This window comes from Cyprinodon tularosa, unplaced genomic scaffold (genome assembly GCF_016077235.1).
Source record: "Cyprinodon tularosa strain WSP-4 unplaced genomic scaffold, ASM1607723v1 ctg205, whole genome shotgun sequence".
NCBI lineage: Eukaryota > Metazoa > Chordata > Actinopteri > Cyprinodontiformes > Cyprinodontidae > Cyprinodon > Cyprinodon tularosa.
In genome coordinates this window covers 616,074-641,677 of record NW_024038756.1, presented here as the reverse complement: position 1 = coordinate 641,677, position 25,604 = coordinate 616,074, and the positions used below count along the sequence as shown (strand labels likewise).

General features: G+C 36.9%; 1 protein-coding gene across 2 annotated transcripts in view; it reads left to right on the top strand.

The window, feature by feature from the left end:
- Positions 1 to 25,604, top strand: part of LOC119783467 (T-lymphoma invasion and metastasis-inducing protein 1-like) — an 81,516-nt gene that overhangs the window by 22,997 nt on the left and 32,915 nt on the right. Inside the window, exons 2-15 of one of the 2 annotated variants that reach the window (XM_038285010.1) lie at positions 2,049 to 2,149; positions 4,935 to 5,575; positions 7,174 to 7,460; positions 8,254 to 8,529; positions 8,630 to 8,861; positions 10,092 to 10,264; positions 10,952 to 11,176; positions 12,201 to 12,386; positions 16,057 to 16,203; positions 16,384 to 16,458; positions 22,373 to 22,543; positions 22,751 to 22,855; positions 24,081 to 24,162; positions 24,374 to 24,460. In XM_038285010.1, coding sequence (XP_038140938.1) covers positions 4,942 to 5,575; positions 7,174 to 7,460; positions 8,254 to 8,529; positions 8,630 to 8,861; positions 10,092 to 10,264; positions 10,952 to 11,176; positions 12,201 to 12,386; positions 16,057 to 16,203; positions 16,384 to 16,458; positions 22,373 to 22,543; positions 22,751 to 22,855; positions 24,081 to 24,162; positions 24,374 to 24,460 — 2,680 coding nt within the window. In that variant the 5' untranslated portion in view covers positions 2,049 to 2,149; positions 4,935 to 4,941. The remainder of the gene's footprint in view (positions 1 to 2,048; positions 2,150 to 4,934; positions 5,576 to 7,173; positions 7,461 to 8,253; positions 8,530 to 8,629; positions 8,862 to 10,091; positions 10,265 to 10,951; positions 11,177 to 12,200; positions 12,387 to 16,056; positions 16,204 to 16,383; positions 16,459 to 22,372; positions 22,544 to 22,750; positions 22,856 to 24,080; positions 24,163 to 24,373; positions 24,461 to 25,604) is intronic. The other variant, XM_038285011.1, reaches the window with a different exon arrangement.

Here is a 25,604-nt window from a genome sequence, read left to right as displayed (position 1 = left end):
TAATTCTTAATTTGGCTCTTAACTATGCAGAGAGTTTTATCACTTATCTGTTTTCAATGTGAAAAACTGTAAAATGATAAAATATGTGTGTATCTTTGAAGGTTAATATAAATTATGTATATATTATGTTTTCTACAAATATTTTTCTGTCAAGACTTTTGCTTTCTTATTTTTCCTTGAAAATACCAAGTTTGATTTGATGTATTTCTGTCTCATATAAATGCACAGTGTTGCATTATAAAATACTATAATCCATTAACATGTGTTAGACAAGTGAGTGAGTCAGAATTATGAAATAGCAACACATTAAACATACCGGCATTGCCAATCTAAAAAATAAAAAAATAAAAAGGTGTTCTGCAGTTTTCTATACAAGAAAACTTGGAATATCTGCCTGAGGGGACTTACCACCATGTAAAGCTACCATGCAGACCCTTAGCTGTTAGCCATCTGTCTTCAAACTGATCAAGATTTATTTATATATCTCCAGCAGAAGATGTTTCTTTATTTTCATTGCTTACTTATTTCCCTTGAGATTCAGAGTCAGATCAGATAATTGTCTTGATACCCTGGGGGGAATCAGAAGGTCCACATCTACTCTTCCTTACAGAGCGATTCCATTGTTAAAATATACCTTGTTCTTACAAAGAGCAATTAATTGGAAATCATCTCTAATTGGAGATATTTGTTGAATAAACTTAAAAAGTAGCTGTGCTTGTACTTGAATAAATTCCAATCAGTATTGCAGAAAAGGATAACCCAGTAGCTCTAAGCTGGTGTCATTGGAAATAAGATCATTTTGGTAAATGTCTATGTTATTCAGGAAAAAAAATGGTATGATTGTATGGTTAAACACATTTCTTTGTCGGCAGGGAGACAAGGGTTGTTTTTTCCCCCCAAAATGTTTCATGCCTGTACATGCCTTTTTGAATTGGAGTTGCCAGAGAGGGAGGGTAGTTCTCCTAGAAACTGACTGTTCAGATAAGCACAGCAGCTTTTAAATTGATGTCTGATTTTCTGTTCTCTTTGCTGGTTTTTATCTGGGCTGTGTCTTATTTAGAGAACTTCAACTATATTTCATTTTCTCAGAAGCCATAGATTTATGTGAAAAACACATCTGTATTTTTTATTTTTGCATTTATGTTTTGCATTTTCCACATCATTAGACAATTATCCAGTAATCCGTCACATATGCAGGCTAGGCGTGACGATGCAATCAGCTGGTTTTCCTTAGATAAAAAACTTTGAACCAATCTGCCTGTATGATCTAGTTGAATTGTCTCTGCAAAGTGCCTTGAGATGACATGTGTTGTGAATTGGCGTTACGTAAATAAACAGATTTAAATGAAATTATTAATGGTAGCCACTGATAATGTGAGAAATATTAACTTCAATCCTCATAAGATGGTTTTGCTGTGATCCCCTTGGCAACATGATTAGCATTAATTTTGTGGTCACTTAAAATTAGTCTACATCACTATAGGAGAATTTCTGTCAATGTTTATTGCAGAATTGTTTTAGTTTAGCCAGCAGGTTATGTTTGGATATGTATATTTGAATAGACTTTGACTGGGCCAAAAAAACAACAACTTTTTTTTTTTAACCTTGAGCCCTTCAGAGGTGGAGCTGCTAGTTTGCTTTCAGTTATGACACCAATGTGTTTGAGCTTAAAGCGCAGAAATTATTTTCAACATTCTGCTTCAGAATTATTATCCTGGGAGCAGAATTTGTGTTCCCATCTCGTATGTCAAGTCATCCATATCCTGCTGAAGAACAGCGACCCAAGATCATCACAATACCACTACCATGTTTAAACTTTTTGTTTTGTTCATATCCTTTAATGCAGTGCTAACTTTACTCTATGAATGATTGGATTATTTTGAATAAATCCAGAGGTTTTTTTTCCTATGGGTGAAAAAAATTGGTTTACATCACATATCTCTAGGATATTTTTCTATTAGTTTTAGCAGTAACTGTATTTATCATCTGTTCTCCTCTGTGTCCATTTTACTGATGTTTAAGTTCCTCTTTGTCTGCTTTTTTTTTAGGGCAAAGTGTTCCCAACATTTTAACGTGTGGATCATGTTATTGATGGAAGGGCAGAACCCATTAATGAGGGGGAGAAGGTGATCCTGCTCCTGTCGAACAGGTGGATATATTATATGTAGAATCTTTGCTTTTAGATAAATGAAACATAGAGATTTTCCAGCTAGAAATCAGAAATAAGACATTGTTTGTTAGTCTCCCTCTCCTCACAGCTGAGGGACTGATAGCTTGTGTTTGGAAATGTGTAATTCACAGAGGACAAACTGATCTGACAGCAGCTGGCATTGCAACTGTTTCTTCCTAAATAGTATTACGCACTAAACTTAAAGGGACACTGAATGTACCTAAAAATGTACCCGAAAACCTGCTTTGTTTTGTTTACGTTTACAAATAGGCCAAATTTAGGAAGGATTACAGAACCGTGTAGAAAATATGCTGAAAAATTATTCTTTTAGATGTCTGTGTATCATTAGTCCGAACACTTTTATGTTTAAATAAGAAAATGTAGATTTTGCATTCAAAACAATGTAAAATAAGCTTTAGCCATAAACAATCTGAAGGTAAAACATTTTCAGTTATTAGGCTCTGTACACTCTTTCGGTTTTATCGGTTTTTGATATTGTGTGCAGCTTTCCTGTGCGTGATGTAGTAACCAAATTAACTGTTAGGATCCGATGACACATGTCCAAAAAAAAATGTTATCGGATTTCCAACTCATCTCTGGACGAAGATTATTTGAATTACAGTTAAATTATGCAAATAAACTGCTAAAAGGCTTTAGGTTCATAGGGTTCTCACTTGGTCAAGAGTTTTCACTTCCTTCTGTGACAAGCTTTATAGACTCTTGCATCTTTTTTGTGATGGACAAATATAAAGGGTTTGCAGGATAAGTAGTACCTTATGATAAATGGAGAAGCCACATTGTGACTCAATATAAAATTTTTGCTCATAGGGACATATATTGCTGTGAATAAAATAAAAGATATATAAAAGAGTATAAACAGACATTTAAAACATTTGTTTAAATGTCTTACTTCTAATCAGCTTTGCTCAGCTGTTAAACATTAATAGGATCTGACACAGTAGCTTCTGCAGCAATGTCAGTAAATGAGTTTGAAGAGAAAAAAAAGTGAAATAGAGCAAAAACAGAGACAGCTCGTGTTTTCCTTTTTCTCTCAGTAAACACGTTTAAGATTATCGCAGTTACATTTCCTTTACATGACCGAGATCTAAGAGATATATTTTAAGCTTTTGAGCGGATTACTTATTTATTTATGAGGCGCATAGATGTGTTTATTCCATCATAAAAAAATCACTGACAGTGAAGGAGACAAAAAAGGGGCTTCAAAGCTATATACACATAAAAGAGAGTATAAAACGATGCCTAAGATAAGAGATATAAAGACTTACTACTGTCAATTTAACCCTTACTTGTAACTGTTTTTTAAAGTGAAACCTTAAATAGCCTGGTTACAATTTTTTGCAACTTAGATATAAACACTACTTTGCAGCAAAAAAGGCAAAATCAAGAGGTTATAAGTGGTCTGCAAGGTCTTTAGGCTCAGTAAAACTGTTTAATAGAATCAAGGCAGTAATCTAATGTTATTAGCTGTGCGGTATATGTTACCTACTGTATGTTAAGTTAAACAAAACTTAATAAGTTAAAGGTATAGTGGAGGATGTTTTTTTCCGGGTGGATCATCAAAATAAGTGGCCCTACTAAATGTCAATCAGTCTGGTGATAGGTTTACGTAAGGCCGTCCTACGTGCTTGTCTCTATTTTTACTGACAGATGGTGAGTCTGACATAGTGGAAAAATTGCAAATCTTCTTTGGAAAGTAAGCTTGTATGAGCGATGCAAACAGCAACTCTTAAACGGAGCGTGCACAAGGAGAAATGGGCTCGTGCATGCTCTCGAACGCGTTTAATAGGTGTTCCCTCTCAGGACAGGCACAGGGTTGTTCATGTGCATTTTTAATTATTTTTTTTTTTAAGTCTATAGGGCGGGTCTTTTAAAAAAATTGTGAATATCTTCCGCTCTACCATTAAAAAAAAAAAAAAAAAAAGCTAAGTAAAAAAAAAAAAAGGACATTTTAAGAGTTAATAAGCATTAATGTTCTATAACACAAAATTGTATTTCTTTCTTTCTGTAATTTCTTACAGAAGCATAATTGGATAATTTTACCATATTAAGGCATTGACTGTTTTTGTAATTACACCTACCTTGTTTTTTCAAAAGTTATAAGGTCTTGTTCTGACCTCTAATGACACTCTTGACAAAAAAAATACTAATAATTTCAAAGTTTTTTCACTTAGTGGCCTAGAAAGGGTTAAGAATTAGGGAATCAAAGTAATGCTGCAGTAGCCTGTTAAAGAGCTTTCATGCCACAAAAAGAAAAGCTTGATTCCAAGTGAACAGTTCTGGACAAGAAAGAAAAAAAACATGTTTTTGAATTGAGAGGATGAGAACTTAATGTTTACTGCTTGCTATCTGTTGAATATAATTTGTATTACATTCATAAAACTGTTTTAGAAATGGCTATACTTAATATAATACAGGAAGTTTATTATTTGTTTGTTAGAATAAATTACTAACAAGGCAACAGAATTCTTAATGATTTGTAAACATTTAAATGAAGGTTTGACTTGTCCAAAGTCAAAGCATTACAGTTATTCAAATGCATAGAAACAATAGAAGCTATCCAAGCAGGTATGACTTTAGCATTGATCTTTAAATAAAATAAAGAAGATCATGATCATGTTGTTTTACTTATGAAGTATTTGAATCAAAAACATCAGAATCAAAACAATCCAGGGGTTAAAGAATTTTATACATTATAGTATGCATTCAAATATGTTTTCTTCTCTGGTTTCTGCTTTCTCAACAGTTAAATAATGGGAAATGTGGAGAGTCAGAATGGGGAAAGTGGTGTGTATGGCAACGGAGCGGTGCATCTTTCACGCAAACACACATCCCGCTCACTCCGCCTTACCAACAAGAAGACCGTCACTCGCCGAGTGAGGCACTCTTCCACTGTCAAACAGGAACACAGAAACTCTGAGACCTCCACTCGCTCCTCCAGCACACCAAGCATCCCACAGTCCCTAGCAGAGAGTGGATTGGAACTGTTCAATGGCACAGATGAACTGGGAGAGTTGGGGATCAACCCTCATTGGACGCAACGTGTCTCTATGACTATTAGGACAGACTCCTATCAGCATGAGGATGAACCCTTAGCCACGCCAACCCCTGAGACCTCAGAGGCAGACACGATTGCTCAGGATGGAGAAGAGGATTCGATAGGTGAAGGAGATGCACTTGGGGATGAAAGATGCCTCCAGAGGATGACAGAAGGCTCCAGAGAAGGAGGCGCTTTTAAAAAGAAACGTTCAAAGTCAGCAGACATGTGGAGGGATTACAGCCTGGAGTGCTCTATGTCTGACTTGAGCCAGGAAAACCTCACCAGCACTGAGGATATAATCGACGGAGGAGAGGAAGAGGAGGAGGAGCACTTCCCATGTCCCAGAGGTAGTGCAGGCATGTGATGCCGCTTTAAAGTCCATTCTTCTTAAAAACTCTTACAAAATATTGTTTTTCCATTCTTAACCTCAATGCTCTTTTCTGCTGCTAACATGTTGATAGACATATATACATATATTAGCAGTATTAACAATAAAAGTATCTATATTTCCTGAAAGGCATCTGCAGGAGGTATTGATTTAGTTCACAATGCAGGCAATGAGAAGGGAAAAGGGTGAGAAAATCACAGGCACTGACTGAGTGAGAAAATGATTTGAGAAACTGTGCTGATTGAAGATCTGTTACTGTCCATCATGTAGCACTTCAGGTAATCACAGGTTTGCTAGTTTAACTGAAGCTTTAACATCAGGCAAGGGCTGTTAACTTAACTGATGAAGGAATAAAAAGGCTCCAATAAGTGATCAGAGGACTCAGCATAATATAAAGGCTTTCTGCATTCACACATACAGACGTTGGCAATCAGAGTGGACATTGGGATTCACAAGACACACAATAGCAATAAAGAAGTCAAAGATGAAAAGAAACAAAACTGCAATTCCTCACAAAATAATTTGCAGCCTGCTTTTCCTTTATTCTGATAAGAATGCCAGAGAGAAAAAGGTTAAACTCTGTAACTGAAAGATGAATTGGAGTTTTTGAAGATTTACAAGTTTGTTGCAGAGCATTAGTAACAATTGCAAATAAATGACTGAAATAATGTTACTTATTTCCTTCATTCGATTCAAATATCTAATCTAGTTGTTATTTGCAAACAGCACGTTTCTCTGCTTTGAGTGTCAACCACAAACAGAGTTAGGGAACCCATGAGAAAAAAGCTACCGGTACTTGTATGAGCGATGCAAAAAGCAGCTTTTACACAGAGCATGCACGAAGACAAATGGGCTCGTGCACGCACTCGCACTCATTTAATAGTCGTTCCCTCTCGGGAATGGGTACATGGTTGTGCATGTACGTTTTTGTTTTTTTTTCAAGTGGAGAGTCTTTTCAAAAAATAGTGAAAATCCTCCACTATACCTTAAAGTTATTATAAAATTCTGGTGTTACTCATATAACATTGTAAAAGCAGTGCAGGGGTTATCATGGGAATCGTTTCAATTGGTAGTATTACAGATCAATTTGCTTCTTATTCTCTAAATTAATTGGAGATTTTCTGTTAATATTTAGACTAGAACTGATTTTCAAATGATTTTGAGGTTAATCATTATTGTAAGTTTTTCAATGGATAAAAACACCTTTTTAAACTAATTCTAATGAAATTACAGAATTAATTAAAGGACTTGTATTAGACACTGGATTTAAAGTATTTGACTCAACCTGATATTTAAAGGTTTATTCTCTGGATTTTAGAGTTAAGACCTTCTTATCCCACCTCTGGTGTCCTCTTCCTTCTACTGTACCTTTAAAATAAGCACAAATTTTGTTGTTGCTCTGAAAATTTATTTTTTTGAAGTTTGCAATGGAAAAAAAAGAAAGAAAGCAAGAAATGTTTAAAAGCCCTCATAACTTGTGCAAGGTTTTGCAGCTGCCAGCAATGTCAATGCTCTAAAAAACATTAACCTTGAAATAAATGCTTGTTTATTTCATAGGCTCCACTGAAAGAGCTTCCTCCCTGGACCATTTGTGCAGCCAACAGCGTGCAGGCCTCCGAGGTCAGAGGAATCGCTACGCTAAAAACCACAGAGAAGCCAACTGTAACGAAGATGCAGAAGGAGACGATGCTTTAATGTCTCCAAATGAGGAGGACAGCAGTGGCTATGTAGCATTCACCCTCCCCTGTCGACGATCTCACTGTCTTTCTGAGGGGCTGTCGGCTCTGGGCATCCCTTCTGCACCCTGCCCTGCCTTCCAGGGACGGCGTGCACACACTACTCAGGTTAGATCCTGTTTCTCAGGTCTCCTTTTTTAAATCCCCTTTCTCTCTTCAGAAGTGACTGAGAAGGACATTGTGGATTAACGTTTTTACGCTTACCAGTCTGAAGACAGCCAGGGGTGTCCTGCATTTTACTGTCAACATTTTCTTTAATCTTTTTTGTCTTTTTTTTCCACTGCTTTTGTACATTTATTTCACAAATACTCACCTATAACACGATCGTATCATTTCATTGCAGCTGAACAAATTAAGGATTCATAGATATCATAATACCTGCCTTTGGTTTAAAAATAAACCAACAGGGCAACACTGAGTGAAGCATGCACTGTATTCAGCTGATTCTCATAACTCACATGCACCTTTGGAAAGCAGATAATCTGAAGAGCTTATTATAAGTTGCCTGACTAGAAAGAGGGAGTTTTAAGATATAAATAGATCATCACAAACAGGTTATCTTTAGTAAGAAATAAGAGAGCCTTTTTTGTAATTTTAAAATGTACGCGGCTTCATTTTGAAAAAAAAATCTATACTATTTAAACGTCTACTGTATGAAGATTTCCTGCACATTAAACTTTTCAGGGATTTAATTTCAGCAACTGTCCTGCACTGCTTACTGTATATTCACAAAAATATATCATCCAAGCGTATTCATTTAAGAAATCAAATAGTTATTCTTACAGTATCAAATTGGTTATTTAGGTCACTATGAGTGTAGTTTAATTCACTGGATTATATTTTGATGGTTCAAATAGACATGCATGAATGATGGGTTTGCCTTGTGCTTTTTGTTGGGCAGGACATCTCGGGCGTCTTGGGGGAAGGAAGCGAGTATGGCGACAGTGGCATTGATGGCGTTGCTACAGAGACGGACGCAGACGGCGAGCTTATCTCGCGGCGGTGTAAAGCCATGTCGGCCTCCTTCTCACTCTACTCAGCCACAGAGAGCAGCGTCTGTAATGGGAGTGACAGCGGGAGCAGCAGCGCGGGTGGAGGAGAAGGAAGAGGCTCTGAGGGATGCAGAGGAGGAGGAGTGTATGAGAATTTCCGGAAGGAGTTAGACAGCCAAGTCTGGGTTAGTTGATGCGTTTTTCCTCATAATTTGCATTTTAATTTCTTTTTCTAATGTATACTTGCTTCATTTCTAAAATGTTTCACTTTGAATCATTCATCAGACTAATCAGGGCACAGATTGCCCTGAGGAGGCCTGCTCTGCTGTAAGTGATGAGCAGAGCAGCGGCACGCTCAGCAGCGCCTTTCCACCTGACGCTGGGATTGGCTGCACACAAGGCACAGTCAGGAAAGCTGGAACCTTAACTGTGAAGAACTTCCTGGTTCATAAGAAAAACAAGAAGGTGGAACTTGCGACAAAGCGCAAATGGAAACAGTACTGGGTGTCTTTAAAAGGTACTGGACATGTTGGAAGGTTTTTAGCCTACCGGTATATATATTTTGTTTTGTTAAATAAAATGAAAGATCTCCAGGTTGCAATTCAAAAACCATTTGTGCCCACATGGTTTGCAAAATGATTTTACATAACGCTCCATATCAGCCCTTATGAATATTCAGCTCATACTTTACTGCATAAGATGATTTAGAGGAAAACATTTGCTTCTGCACATGAGCGATTTTTAAAATTTTATTTGTATGCCTTCATACCATCTGTATCTGAACCATATCAGATTGACTGGTTAACCATTTTCTTGTTCAGGCAGTGCAAGATAAGATTCTGCAACAGATTTCCTCAAGGTGAAAATAAATGATGTATCCAACCATACCGAATCATATTATATCATCTTCCACTATGGCTTCTGATGTATGGCATCACATATCGTATATTATTCTGTTCAGGACAGAACCTGACTAGCCTATATTACAAAATATCACATTCAGTTGTCTCATTCCTAAGTCAAATTAATCTGCTTATAAATAAATCCACAGGTTTTGATTTTACTTTTTTTAAACCTTCTTATTTGTCTGAGAGTTCAAATTTATGTTCAGACCATACTTGTGCTAAGATAGGCATTTTGTAGTTAACCTTATCTGGAAACAACACTGAACAAATTTCCATTGCTAGTCCTGTTGTTGTAAATCACACAAGTGTGTTTTGCTCTTAATAACCTTGTTTTTTTTTTACATATGGGGAAAAAAAAGAACATTATTTCATGAAGAAAACCTTACTGCTATAGCGTCATACTCAGAAAAGCATCTTAACATGACCCTGATTTGTTTAATCTTCTACACTCCCTCCCCTGTTAGAATGTAATCACATCAGACTAAACTCAGCCGATGCCCTTGTTTGTCACCCTTACTGTTTTCTCACTCAGTGCTTTCTGTGGTGATGCATTAGCTCTGCTCAGCCTCGTCACAATTTAATTTCATGGCAGGATCTGTGTCTAATCTAATCTGGTCCTTTTAAAATTCATAAGAAACAGAATCCAAAGCTGCATTTCTCTTAGCATTTTCTGTTTATTTCAATTTTCTAAAATAAGCAAGAGTGGCTAATCTTCCTGACCTCGAGTTAAAAGTTCATACCAATAAGTAAACACTGCTTTGGCTAAATGGAATAAATGTTGTATGTGGGCTTATCACAGTGTCTCCATTTCCTTTCCTCCTTCTTTTTTCTTGTTCTTTAAGGCTGCACCCTCTTCCTGTATGAATCTGATGGTCGCTCTGTAATTGACCATAACAGCGTTTCAAAACATGCCTTGTGGGTGGAGAACAGCATCGTACAGGCCGTGCCTGAACACCCCAAGAAAGACTATGTCTTCTGCCTCAGCAACTCGATGGGAGACGCATTTCTATTCCAGGTGGGAAAATTCCAGGAAAAAACTAATAAAAGTTTCAATTGACTTTTTTGTTCTAAGGGACAATCAATTTAATTGTAATTGCACTGAGAAAACACATAAAAAGGAGAAGTAGCAAAGATGGATGACCATAAAATATAAGATTTCCTCTGAGGATTTGTGTGTGTCTGACACATAAATGCTTGACCTTTAGCCATGTATGCGGATAACGACAGTCTCGTGTCTGTGTTTGTTTTATGTCTGACATGTTTAAAGGCCACACTGTCAAACTCTGACAGCTATCCACAGCAGTGACTATTGCATATATTGAAACACATTCATTTATATTCATGAAATCTCCCCATAAGTGCCCCATCTCTCTACTATAAGCCAATGAGAAAGGATTATTGAAATGATTAGAAGATCAAATTGACATCCTTATGTGTAAAGTAATATTGTAACCTACATTATATAGCTGTCAGTGGCTTGCTTTGTTAAAGAACAGAATTGTTTGTAAAACATTTTCTTTTTGGTTTTGTTTGGACATGTGATTTATGATGCAAAACTATAATAACTATAATCAGAGACAGGTTGTCAGAAAAGAAAAAAAAACTAAAAAAAGAAGAGGAGAATGTGGAGAATGCATTAAAAAGTTGCCAAAAAGTGATAAGGTTACGTTTGGAACAACAAACTACTTTTATCTCTCCCTAGACGTCGGGCCAAACCGAGCTGGAGAACTGGATCACGGCAATCCATTCTGCGTGTGCTGCGGCTCTCGCTCGGCAGCACCACAGGGAGGACACCGTTAGGTTGCTCTGGACTGAGATCCGCAAACTGGAGCAGAAGATTGACATGGACGAGAAAATGAAGAAGATGGGAGATATGCAGCTATCCAATGTCACTGATCCAAAGAAGAGGAAGACCATTCTGGAGCAGGTATAAAACCTCTATAACAACAATCTGATTGATAAACAGGACATTAGAAAAAAAAAAATAAAAAATTAGAACTTACTGTAACATCTAGATCACAGCAGTATATAAACTTTGGTTGTGATCTCTTATTTTAATGCGTTAAAGCAGCTCCTTTTAGTTTTGAGTTATCTCACTCAGTAGGGCTCTAAATCAGCTTATCTGTAGAGCATCACTCAGACAAATATGCTTCCGGGGGCATATTTAACCACAAATATTTTAAAATGATCACAGCTATTCAAATTCATTGCTAAAATTGCTGTAACATGCTGAAACACATGCAAAGCCCACATGAATGATTTTGTTTGACAGCTGTTTGAATTGTTTTTTTTTAACTTCTTTTATGTGAGAACTATTATTTTGTTTACCTCCATGCTGATCTTGAGAAAACCTAAATGTCAAATTGCATGAAAAGTCTTTTAGATGTTTAAGTTGCTTAAAAAAATGAAGTTAATAGATGTATTTGATTTTCCTCAATAAAGCTGTTTGTTCATCTCCAGTCAGTGTCCTCCGTTACAACTGATTTGTCTGAAGAGAACTATGCGGAAGTTGTTTAATTCAGAAACTGGTTTCATGTATCTACATATATTGAATTAAAAGGTAGAAAGTGTTCCCTATAAAGCTGAAGAAACAGATGATGGCATAAACTAATGCAAATAAGGCCTAGTTTGTGTTGTGTTCATGTTCCACCTCCCACGGCCCACTCTGTGGTTCTCAGCACATAACACAGCAGGTCGGCGACTGGTGGGGGCCGTGTTGGTGAGTAATACCTCGCTGTAGGGGCTTCAGTACTCCCACATTTCTCTGCTCCCACAATGACCAAGCAACTGTGTTACACCAGGCAAACCTTTAGGCATGCTTTAGGCTTTCTGCTCTTGGTTAGTGTTTAAATCTGAAAAAGTTTTGCATATTGGGGAATCTGACTTACAATGGATAATTACATATCAAAGATTATGTTCAATTATTAACTCTAACTTGTTCTCATTGTTAGATTTTCTTGTGGGAGCAGAACCTGGAGCGGTTCCACATAGATCTTTTCCGCTGTCGCTGCTACCTGGCCAGTCTGCAAGGCGGCGAACCTCCAAATCCCAAACGCCTCCTGGGCTTTGCTTCACGCCCCACCAAAATGGCCATGGGTCGCCTCGGCATCTTCTCTGTGTCTTCCTTCCATGCACTGGTAGGACTAAAAATGATCATGTACATTCATGCACACAGACTCATATTACATGCATTCATTCCTCCTCACACGAGTATTTTCCTCCTAGCTGTTCAGTAATTTCCTTCTTAGGGTGAATCGGTGCCTCTAAACATGTTGCACATGCCTCTACTTGTTCCAGTAGGTCGTTCATTTGAGACTGGAAACTGTCGACCCTCAATAACAGCCCAGCTTGGGGAGAGTGGGTGTTTTTTTGTGGATGTGAATATCTTGTGACAAACGCCTACCTGAAACAATAATTTCCGATTCCCTTATAAGGCACTGATGAAGATGCAATAACTAAAAAAAGTGATACAACCTTTATTATGAAAGAAAGTAAAGCAACTGATGTCTCTACAGCTTTTTATTTAGTCTATTATACGTTTTTTTATTATTATGTCATACAAGCAATTTTAACTTTTAAATGTATTTTTTTATTTGTCACCTTAATTTTATCATAGAAACCCTTGAGAAACCATTTAGACCCATTTATATCATTTTGAAAATAATTGAAAGCTAATTTATCATAGCTTTCAATTTTTGCAATTTTGTCATCCTCTTTTTCAGATAAAATTGCAATAAAATCAAGTAGTTAATCAGCTTATTTTTGCAAGCACTTCAACCTTTTCACATAGATTTGCACTTGTTTTATATTTTACTGTGTGCACTGACATACACTTCCTTCTCACCCCAAACGTCAAAATATTCACATCAAAAACTTAACACATCAAAAGCTTTGGCTGGGAAATCAAACCAAGCATTAAAGGTATTTATTTGTCCCTTTGTGCTCTGGACGCATTTAACTTGTGACACAAAACGAAGGCATTTCAGTGCCATGGTCGCTATTTGAAGTGTTTCAAGAATTTAAAGAATGAAAAACCCTCTCAGAAAGAGGGACCTAGAGAATCAACAATACAAGTGAAACAGAAAGAACAGAGTTAAGATTTATCATCCTGTCTTAGTGTGATATATTTGTACTTTTAGTTTAGAAAAGTCTATGGTAATCCAAAACTTTGTTTGCTAAAATCACTGACAACTACAGTTTTTGATCTTTTAAAGATTTCACAGGGAAGACATTGTTTAACTAACATAGGAGGAGGTACAGAAGCATTAAGTTTCAGCAAATTGACAAACTGCAACATTTGCACAATAATTCCGACCAGACTTGTTGGTTGATGTTTTTCTCCAGAAGTATAATTTACTTTTGAAATGTTAATGGTGTTTTAACAAAGATAATTCACCAGTGCACCACATAAGTTTTTATTCTTATCCCTATTTGTTATTCTTTAGAGCTATATATAACGTGTAATCGGGTTATAAATTCTGCTTAGAGTTGCATTGTCATTTAAGTGGCACGCTCGTCCTTTAATAACCATCTCTGCCTTTTTAAGTTGAGTTTTTTTCTTATTGTTTTTTCCAGTCATTTCATAAGTTCCAAGTCATCCCCTGGTTAGAACTACATAAGCTGATTTGTTCTGGACCAAAGCAAATATTTTTCTACTGCAGCTGTTTTATGCAATATGTGCCATATGATATCTCTGTTATTGCTTTGTTTTTCATAATTTTTGGTGCCTTTTGTATTTCATTGCTTTGTCAATTTGTTTGCTTCATGGCTTATGTTACTAGGGTAAATGAAGCCGTGAACAGTGTAATATTTCATCTAGGTCATGTATCATTTAGTATCTGGTTTATAGTAGCTTATATAATCAACACTTAGTTTGATGTAAAGAAATATGTTTTTTTTTTTTTTATATTTGTTTAATTAAAGATCACAAACTTAGATTTCAAAATAAATAATTGGCCTTTTTTGACATTATAATCAGAGTTGTTCTGTTGAACAGGTGAAAATAACATTTGGGAAAAAAAGAAACATAGAAAAGACAGTTTTCTTCTTAGTGTTTACATCCTCTAATAAGGTGTAATGCATCTGTAAAAGTAGGTATGACATATGATTCCTAAGAGCCCTTAAGTGGAGCTGTACATAAAGATTAATTAGATACTACCTTACATTAAACTATAGAAGTATTTTCTTATAACTGCAGCTTTTTATAGGTAGCTTTCTGCTGGGAAACACCCTTAGCTTTTACGTCATTGTTTAATCACAATCCTTCATTAGAGATAGGTCACATTCTTTAGTGATTATCTTCGCAGGACGATGAGCTTCATCAGACTTCGTATTAATCATTTAAGAATAATTCAAGGGGTATTAAACAGGTTGATGTAAAAATAAGTTAAAAATAAAAAAGCTCAGAAAGCAGCTTCTATGCCTCATGCCTAATTGAAAGTTCAGTTAGTGGCAGTTCTGATGCTTTCTATGCCTTCTAGATCAGTTTAAATTCCTGGGAAACAGCTGTGCACAGAGGACCCCCCACCCCACCCCCCCAGCATTGGAATTCAGTTTTTTTTTTAATTTGTTTTGTGATTGGTGGATCAATATAATCACTGTTAGTAAGAATACATCCCTGCGGCACTTTTCCTTTCCCACAAACAGCCTTAACACTCTGTTCCCTTGTCTCTGTTTACTTTACTCCCCACAATCTCTCTTCCTTTGTGTGCATCCACTCTCTTTTTTTTCTTCTTCTTTTAAGTCAAAATTGTAATAAAAAAATTACTCACTAAAAAGAAAAAAATATTTAAAAAACACCTGCCATAGAAATAATTACTAAAAATCAAAAGGCTTATGGTTAAGCACAACATAACATAGCGATGTAATACTTTTTTCCTTCACTTTCCTTATTTAGTTTAATTCCTAATGAGTTTAAAAGACTCTCTTTGTCACACTGCTTGGATAAGAGGCATCTTCCAGACAGTTTGATCTATTAGGTTTGAACAGAATGCTTCTTATGAACAGTGAGGAGACTGACACAGCTTACAGTGTTTATGCATATATACTGTCAGGCTCTGGTGAAACATAATAAATCTGAGCTGCTCAGTGTTCAGGACTTGATTGTGAATTAGCCTAGAAATGCCAAGAGCTTTTCATCTCCTCTCCTTATTGGGTCACTGAACTGAATGAGAGAATAAAAGTATGCAGTTATGTACACAGCATTTCTGATATTCTAACCATGTTACAAAAAGATGTAAAAACAAAAAAATAAAATAAATACTTGCATATCAAATAAAACAATAACCTAGAAATGAAAGCCTACAGCAAGTACTGAATGTATTGACACATTAGAAAGTCAGAAAGTATTCTGCTGCAGTATCGTCTAAACCTTAAATGTTATTTTGAAAAGTAAAAAAATAAACATTTTAAAAACTTTTTATGGAAATCAATAAAGTAGCATTCCTTAAAGCATATGTTGTGTATAGCAGGGCTAGATGAGAATGATGTAAAGCCCTAGAAATTAAACTAACAGGAATGTAGTTGCATTTGAGGCTATTGCAGTGATAAAAGTGATTTCAGAATGCCTTAATCATGATCTCATACTTTAGATCCAATCAAAAAAATATCCTAATTATTAGTGTGGATTGATAGCAATGATACAAATCTAATATAACAATATCAGTCCACAACAAATCACAAATTCCAGAAAAAAAAATGTGCTTGTAAATAAAATATCTCTGGTAGAATCATTGATATATTCAGATTAAACATCAAATACAGGATTTTCTTCTCTCAAATATGTATTTTTGCTTCCTGGCTTTATAGGTGTCTGCCCGAACTGAGGGCAGCATCAGGAAGCGAAACCAGCCTGTGCAGCGCACCTTCAGTAAACGACGTAGCCGTTTCTCCTCCCTTTGGGGTCTAGATACTGCCTCCAGACGGAAGACCAAGGGGCATCCTTCAGTTCAGCAGGTTCAAACTTCTTTACTTTATTTCTAAGTAAAACATCTTAACCAGTAATTGTAAGAATGAATATAGTTTTCAATGCTTTAAGTTGAAAGTGGTAGCCTGTTAATAAATTCCCAAGTAGATCAACTTCAGCTGTTGTGTTTAGGTGCATTTGACCTTTACTTTCTTTTTCTTTTCTTAAAGGTGTTTAATAATGGGATGGATCATGTAAGGAAACCCTTGGAGCGCATGTTTGAAGACCCTGCCAACCAGAAATCTGTAAGAACCAGCTTAATCAACCAATATTACTGTGTTAAAGATATACATGATGAACTAAATTTAACTAACTTATCCAAAGGAGTTGAACCCTGTGAAATAAACTGGCTACAGAAGTATTTAACTAATCAAAAGAATACAAATGTGTATATTGTAGTGTAAGGTCTCAGTGGTTGTTAATATTTGATATTAGTCTTGGTAGAATTACTCTAGAGCAACAATCAAGATGCACAGTTTGATGCACCTGAAAATTTTGAGGGGAGCAAGTTTAAAGATTTCTCTCTACTTCTCTTTAAAGATTTGCACGTATGAGGCCCCTGGTTAGATTAGATAGTGTAAATAAAATGCATACACACTACGGCCAGATGTAGAATATGTTTGTGCAGATAAGAGTTTCTGCTAAATGATCAAAATAGCAGGTGTTTGCCTACATGAGTACATTTGCCGATTCTTAGAAACATGCAAACTACTGAAAGACGGATATGCAAATGTGCATACCAATGTTGCAGTTTCTGTGTCTATAATTACCAGTTTTGAAAGTCATGACCGAGGTGGTGAAAGTCAGCTTTTCCTGGTTTCATTATTGATATTTAATCTTTTAAATTTGGCCTTTTTTCGCCCCTTTTAATTTTTTTACTTTTCTTTAGAACACTTTAAAGTACTTACATATAAATGTGTAATTAAAATATTTTTTGTTGTTATTTCAGTTATTTTTTCCAATTTCATAACTGTTCAATGAAAAATGGAGAAAGGTTGATGCATTTCATATAATACCCCTTGAAATTATTTACATTATTTAAAGGCAATATACAATCTGGTCAAATAATCTTAAGAGATTAAGCTACAGAATTTTAAAACATGGCAGGCGTTTGGGTCTGTCAAACATGGGTAATACTGACATTTTAGCTGAATGGCTTCTTAAACACTAGGTGCATTTAAACCCTTGGGGCTTTTAAATTAAAGAACCTAATAACTATTCAGTGCCATCCAAAGTAGGTCACAACTTATCACGGCTTCTTTGTAGTTATAGTAGCTGTATTTTAAGTGAGATGAAAAAGGCTTCATCAGTGTATGTTTACATCTATACAGTAATATTCTTTTGAAGGCTAAACACAAAGAAGCAGCTCTCTTTTTGCTTTGGGCTAATTACTTGTCATTGTTTGGCTTTCTTGTTAACCATGAGGAAGATCAGTGGGGCATCTGATGCATCTTTGTGCTTGTTTAATAGAATAGAGACCCTGAGGCCAGTGGCATAGCTGAATTTTCCACCTCCTTTGGTTTTTGTCGATTCTTTAGCTCTTTATTTCATGGATTATCTGGGGGAGGCACAAAACCCCTGCAATGCTTTGCACCAGCGAGCAAAGTTTTTTTAAAGTCATTCACGATCTCTTGCTTTAACATTTATAGGCACCCACTTCTCGACTCGATGTGGAGTAAGTGGAGAAATTTACTGGTTTATGAAAGTTTAAAATTAACACTCCCTCCCACACCCTTAGATGAATCCGGATCTTAGAAAACCTTGCAGTAGCATAAATGCGTCTTGAACTATTCAAAATTTAGTGTCATTACAACCACAACCGAATGCATTACATCGATATCTTTTGCATTAGATGATCACAAATTAGAGCAATACTGTGAAGAGAAAATTAAATGAGGCAGTCATGATGATGGAGAAAGAGGGATCCAGTGGTGGGAGAGAGAATAAGGAGATATAGGCTTTGAAAAAATGACAGTCATACAGCACAGTATGATGAGGCATTGTTCGAGGATAACAACTTAGGCTGCTCTCCACTGCTTTCCTCCAGGTTTTAGAGGTTTCTCTGCCTAAGCACAGCTGACTTCCATTGATAACTGATTAACATCCTGTTAATCAGCTATTAACAGGACTGCAATCATCAGAATGAACTCAGCCTACTAGGCTAAACCACAGTGTAGGTTTAACCACTAGGTTGAGCGCCCCTGAAAGCAACTCACAGATATCAGATATCTGCTGATAGCAGACCACTTTTTTCTGTTTTTTTATTGTCACCTAACAACAACCTTTAGCTTAGTTACTTCTTGTGTTTTAGAGGATCTCAGACTTATGAGTACAGTTTAACTGAGACCGGAGTTAAACCTTTTAGCTTAAAATGAAAAGATAAAACGTCAACAAACAAACAATAAAAAAAAGAACAGAAAAATACAAACTTTTGCATCACCTAAAACACATCATCCACACTGTGAAACATGGCAGTGCTAGCATCATACTCTGGCAGGGAAAGCACAGATCAGAGTTGAGAGTGAAGTGGAGGGACCTAAGGCAATCTTGAAAGAACTGTTAAAGGGTAGAAATGTCTACAGATTTTAGTTGATTTTTAATCTCCAACATGATGACAACCCTGAATATAGAGTCAGAGCTACAACCCATGTCAAAGATGAAATATTTTATGAATGGCCCAATCAGAGTTACGACAGGATTGAGAGTCAATTGCCAGACTTTAAATTTCAGTCTTCATCTGCACAGCGTTGACTCAGTTGTAGCAAATTATGATTCAATAAAGAATTAAACATTGAACAGGGATCATTGCAATGGATGACATCCCCATAAGATGTTTATTTGGTACAATAATTAGATAAATCATGTATTATTTTTTATCTTGTACATACAAGCATTAATTTGTTTTGGTAAATAACACAAACCAAATTAAAAAGATTTGTTTTCTTTTAAAATGGAAGCAAAGCATGACAAACAATAAAAAAAATAATTAAGAGATAGTGAATCATCCTGCAGGATGTTGAACTAGACTTTTTGAGGCTTTGTGCATCAGAAGATAATTTACCACATTAACCATTTCTCTATCCCTAACGACTATTGGTAAACAATTTGCTATTAAATTGACAGTTTTATTAGAACATTTCACCAATGACCCACATCAGTCTAGACAGATATCCATAGTTTTTTTTTTTCTAAGTTAGCTCCAGGCACTTGGCCTAATCAAAATCCCATAAACCATCCACAGGAGACATTACTGTCGGCTGATCCCACTGAGCCAAACCCACTCTGATATTTGTGGATCATTAACTCAAATTATGCAGACATTTGCTACCAAAGTGTCAGGCTGTGTTCCACCATCTGTTCTCACCTGCGTTGTTCTGTACTGACCACAATTTACTGAAAATTTGAACATCAAAACAAATACTCCAGCAAAGCAATCAACATGGAGCTCATTTCGATCTATATAATTATTTATCACAGATAAGTAAATGATGTGATTAGTGATTTCACTTGAACTAGGCAGAAGAAACGTGCAATTAGGCAGAGGTTGTGCAAGGACAAGCATGCTGGCTCCATATTTCATGAGAAGCGTTACAATAAAGACTGTGGGAGAGTAAGAGACAGGCCTCTGTGTCTGAACCCCTTAGACAGAAGAAAAACTGGGGCAATAAACCACTCTCGCTGTGAGGGCCCCCTGCGGCAGGAGGAGAGATCAATTTCCTTCCACCCACGCCCCACCTCAGCTGGCAGGGGGTGGGGGGAATGGGATGACCGTAAAGAAATACGCAAGAGATAGCATGCCTTGACATATACTGATACAAAGCAAGAAACTTCACATTACCAGCACAGATTTTTCACCTTTGACACGCAAGCCCCTAAAATGACATTTTATATATTCTGGGGAGTCTGATTGTTAACAACCAGAAGATTTTTAATGTATGCTTCTTCATCCCCCCCCCAGCAGAGGAATCTTAGATAGGCCAGGAGGGAAGCCAGATGGTGCCGAGCAGCCTGGGAGTTCAGGGAAGTTGGGGGAGGTACTGGTTACGGGCCTCCCAGCTTGTTGTCTGTCTGGAAAAAATACACTTTTTTTCCAGGTTTTATTGTTGTTTTATGTGTACTTTGGGAATAATTTAAGTATTTAAACATTTTTAACATGCACACACAAATAAAGACTAAATGGAGTTAATTTCAGCTCAGACCAAAGGGTCTGATTTTGGGTGTTGCGAGATTTTTGGCAAGAACAACACAGAAGCGAGTCGTTAGAGAGTTTCACAGACAGGGGAAAGGGCACCAGAAGGAGAGGTGCTGATCGATGGCATGGTGGGTGGAATTGAAGAATGAAAGGAAAAATGGGAATGTGGTCACTTGATAGGAGGAGATATGTTACAAACAATGTGAGGTCAAACAGAAGAGATAGAGAGACGCCGATACTCCCGTCAAATTGATCATCTGGATCAAAGTGACGGACTTAAAGATTATAGAATACAATTTTTGATCTAAACACAAACATGCAGTGTTGGGCACGTTACTTTGAAAAAGTAATTAGTTATAGTTACTAGTTACTTCTCCCAAAAAGTAACTGAGTTACTAACTGAGTTACTCCACAATAAAAGTAACTAGTTACTAGTAAAAGTAACTATTGCGTTACTTTTGCGTTTCTCGCCCCCGTAACCCTCACCACCCGGCCCCCACCTTCTCGTGGTGTGTTTCCAAAGCCAGCTGAATAGAGCGGATGACAAAGACAAGAACCTGCAGAGAGTTTTGCATTTATTGCAACTCCATGTAAATGACATCAGGGGGGAACGCGATGTGAAGTTTTTTAACAGGGCATTCAGATCTGGTGAAATTAATAACTGGGGATGTCTAATTCTGAAATCCTGTTTGTTTGGGTTGTTATAGATACTGCAACATCTATCTATCCATCTATCTATCTAGATGTATACTCTGTGTGTGACATAAAATATGGATCTCCATCCCTGCCACAAAGGCCATCAAATAATGTTTAAAATAAAAAATACAGTAGGTTGAAAAGGCAGAGTATCCATCCATCCATCCATCCATCCATCCATCCATCCATCCATCCATCCATCCATCCATCCATCCATCCATCTCCCTTTCTCCATATAGGCTATCATTTCTGGCTGTTGTCAGGTTAATCATTTGATCGTTCACGCTCTCCATAGTTCTCCTGTGGCGCGAGCACAGGGCGACTGTTGCGCGCCTTTAGCGAGCATGCGCGTTTCCTGTCGCTTGCGCGGTGAATCGTGCCGCCTGCGCTGTGCGGAGATGCAGGGGAAACGGTATCTGATGGGGAAACGCAGCTCGACGTAACACCTGTATTTCCATCGGGAAAACGCTGTTTTGCTGCTGGATCCTCCTCACTCTCCATCTCTCTGTGTGTGCTGTACGTTAACACCCGCCAGGAGAAACACCCACCTACCCAACTGACAGACGGAATCTCACTATACATCAGCCATCCTCCCCTCTCTCATGACAAGGCGCGCACCTCTGGATGACCTAAAAAAATAATCTTTAATATCTCTTAAACAAAAGTAGCACAAACAATATTTTTTTCTGCACAAATCTGCACTAACGTTGCACTAACCATTCAGTCTATTTGCAGAGTTTTTTGACGTGGGGTGTCAGCTTCACGCAGCTGCGCACGAGTCCTATCATGAAAAAAGGTTCATTGTGCGACCTGAGTAACGCGCAGTAACGGGGTGTCTGCAATGGTAACTGCGTTATAGTTACAGTCAAAGTAATTAGTTAGATTACTCGTTACTAAAACAAAGTAACGGCGTTAGTAACGCTGTTACTTTCAACGCCGTTAGTCCCATCACTGCAAACATGTACGTGCAAATGTAAATGCATATAGACACACAAGACATAAAACAGTTTATAGATCTGATGCAAAGTTAAAAATACCTCAAAAAGACATAAATCCAATTTGATAAAGATTACCGACATGCACACCTTATCACTTATAAATCCTTCGTTTTTTTGTTTATCTTATGAATAAAATGTAACTTTTTTGTTTCTCCTTAGTTGGTGATCATCATGCACATAATTTTTTACCCTAACCCTTATATTTTGTCAGGTTTTGTTTGACGTAATTTCTGATTACTAAGTTAAACAGCATCTAAATGTTGAATTCCACAGAATAAAACAGGAGACTCCATGACATCTGTTCGTCAGCAAAGCGTTGACAGTGATATTTGGATTTCTGACTACCTAAAGCCATCCTGGGTGTGTCTGCCAAACAATAAGCCAGTCCTGGCGATCGTGCAGCCTGGAGAGATGACACTGGATGTCCTGAGCAGCGTCTGTAAGGTAGGCCATAGTTGGAACTATCAAGAAACACTCAAGCCAGCATTGATTGTCTTTTGCTACTTTTACGTATATTCACACATATTCTACAGTGAGGGTAACTTTCGGATGACTTAACATTCTTTAATGACATCTTGTGGTGCATGTTAGAGAGAAAACACATAACAATCAACATTTTGAAGCAATATTTCCTTGTCTTGTTTTTTTCAGACCCATCAGATTGAGCCTTCTGGTCATTATCTACGTGTGAAGATCTGGGTCGACAACCAGATGCTTTATTATGTTCCCAGATCTGAAGAGGAGATCTCTGATTTGGTAGGAGAACATTTTGGATGGTATAAGCACTTAATCAATCCACAGATTTTTAGATTGCACCTTTTTAGTATTGTGCTCTTTAGAATCAGGAACAAATCCAATCCTAAACAAATCGATAAGCAGATAAAAACAATGAATATGCGCAACGAGGCATAATATAAAATTTTTGTTTTACCACAAAGCTTATGGAGTGTTTAAAGGTTGAACAAGCATGGAATGGCCTTCTTTGTAATCTGATATTGTCATATTCATGGAAAAATAAGTAAATACAAAAAAACTCACTAAGTAATTTCCACAGTTGAGGTGCATAACAGTAAATAGAAGCTTCGTTTCATGTTTCAGTTTTGGTTTTTAAATACTTTACAAAATAAAATTCTACAGTTATCACTAGATTTAGATATCATTCTTTGATCATACTCTGAGATGAGGCACAGTTCCCAACCTGAACTTTACCTTTATATCCATATAAATTAATTTGAGCTATTTTTACAAAAATGGAGGCAAACCTTTGCATATTTTATGCCCCCATTGCTCAGTCTATGTGCATTGCATGCACAATTCCCACGACAGAATAGAGACATTTTTGCAATACCTTGTAAATTATGCAAAAAATTGTATCCAAAGTGTATTGTGTAGACTATGAATGAAACCCATCTGTATTTGTGTGTGTCTCTCTGGTTAGAGTTTTTTTTGTTATTTATATTCACTCTCCCACTTGCTGGAAACAGCTTCATCTCATTATTCAGCCACAGTAAACCCCTGAAATGAATTCTCTTTGTGACAATTCTTTGCAGGTGACATGCTGAACCCTCTCTCAAAGCGCAGTCTGTACATAACTAGGTTTTTTCCTCAAGAGTCTTTTTATCTTCCTGCTTTGATCAGTGACTCACTTCGCCCTCTTTCATCCTCTGCCGGTGATATTACGTTGTTATTTCTCCTCAGTAAAGGCTATTACACACAACGCAGCTGTCTGTCCTCGGTGTTGCTCCATACACACAGCTGGGTCTGTGCTGGGAGGTCAAAACCCCTTTCTTACACCCACTCACTTTATAGTCTTAACCCAGATTGTGACCCTACAACCCTCCCATGCACTTGCTCTGCAGAATAATGCATGGAGCAGTTCATTTTTTATTAAAAGTAATAGCCTGACCTTATCCAATCCTGCAGCAATTCCACTCTTCCATTTTCTCCAATTAAATATGCATTTATATGTATGTGTTGGCAGATCTACAAAGAGATTGAGATTTGCCCCAGAGTTACCAAGGTGATCCGTTTTGACAAAGCAGAGTCCAGCACCATCGGCTACGGTATGGAATTTGATACACTAATGGTCCGGATCAAATGGATTGCTTCATGGGCTTTATTGAGTCCGCTCTGATAATTATTGAAACAGGGGGGCTCAGAAAAAGTGCATGCAATCATAAGTGGAGCTAATTGGTTCAGATTTATTGCGCAGCAATGATTACCTTTAAATATAGATTCATGGTTGACAAGCAGACTCTTAATGAACTTCTACAGGTTTCACGGTGGCTGTTACTGATGAGGATGCTGTACAGCGGCTTTATATCTCCGAAGTCAAACCAGGGGGACTGGCTTCAGCCAAAGGTGAATATATTTTTGGGTTGCATTTTCAACCAGTCCTTCAGAACGCAATGTCTTATATTTGATGTCTGATAATCAGAAACTGAATAAAGGAACTGATGAAACAAAGATTTGCTCTGGAACTCATATTACATCATTTGCGTTGAGAGAGGTCAATGTTTGTTCAGCTGATGACATTTTTTGAAAGGAGATCGTGCAGTTTTTACATCAAAATGTAATTTCCAGACAGAGATTTCACTGATCAAGGAGCTGCATATTACATGCATTTGGGAAGTGTATTCATAATGTCCTTTTTGAAGACGAATATCTAAGCTTTAGGATCCAGCATGGATGTAACCCAGCTAATCATTTTTATAAACTGTCCTTAAGCATGTGCTAGCTTCTACACATGCTTCTCTGTAGTCCTCAGCTGGTTTGTGACAGCGGATTCCTAGCAGGAATCTGTAATGGATGTTTTAGTGGATGTTATGTCATAATGTGTTGGTTACTTGGCATGATTTTCTATTACAATGCACTAAAATTCATTAAGTTTGAAGTTTGCTATTTGGAAAGACTGATCGCTTATCTCAGGATTAGCTTTTTTATATAATTCTGAAACTGATCTGAATTTGTGTATGGGCAAATTTTATCCTTTTAAAAATTCCCTACAGTGTTCACCTAATTTGAACTGAAATTGGATAATTTGGAGGTAGCGCTTCTTACCTACAAAAAAAAGTACAGCATTACTGGAAGTATTGGAAAAGAAAGCCTTATTATGATGTTTCCACCAATGATTAAGACAGATGGTGCAGTGGCTGCCTTGATTCTTCCACACATACTTTTTGTAATTTTTTTAGGCTGCTCAATCTATCAGAGCAAAGTTATTACAGTATTAATTTGTACAATAACACAAATGCCAAAGACTGCTTATATTTAGTACTTGGAGGTCTGTAGAATAGCAGGTGCCATAAAATGCCATAAAAAATAGCTTCAGGGGAATTTCAACTGTATTTAGCTGTGCTCATAACTCACATAGATCTTAGAGCTACGTCAGAGCACCAGGAGAATAGTGAAACTGTGATTGTATAAAAAAAGAGCTGATAGTAAACATCACTTAGACTACAAAATAAACAATTGGTCTCCTAGAATAATGCAGCCCTACATTACA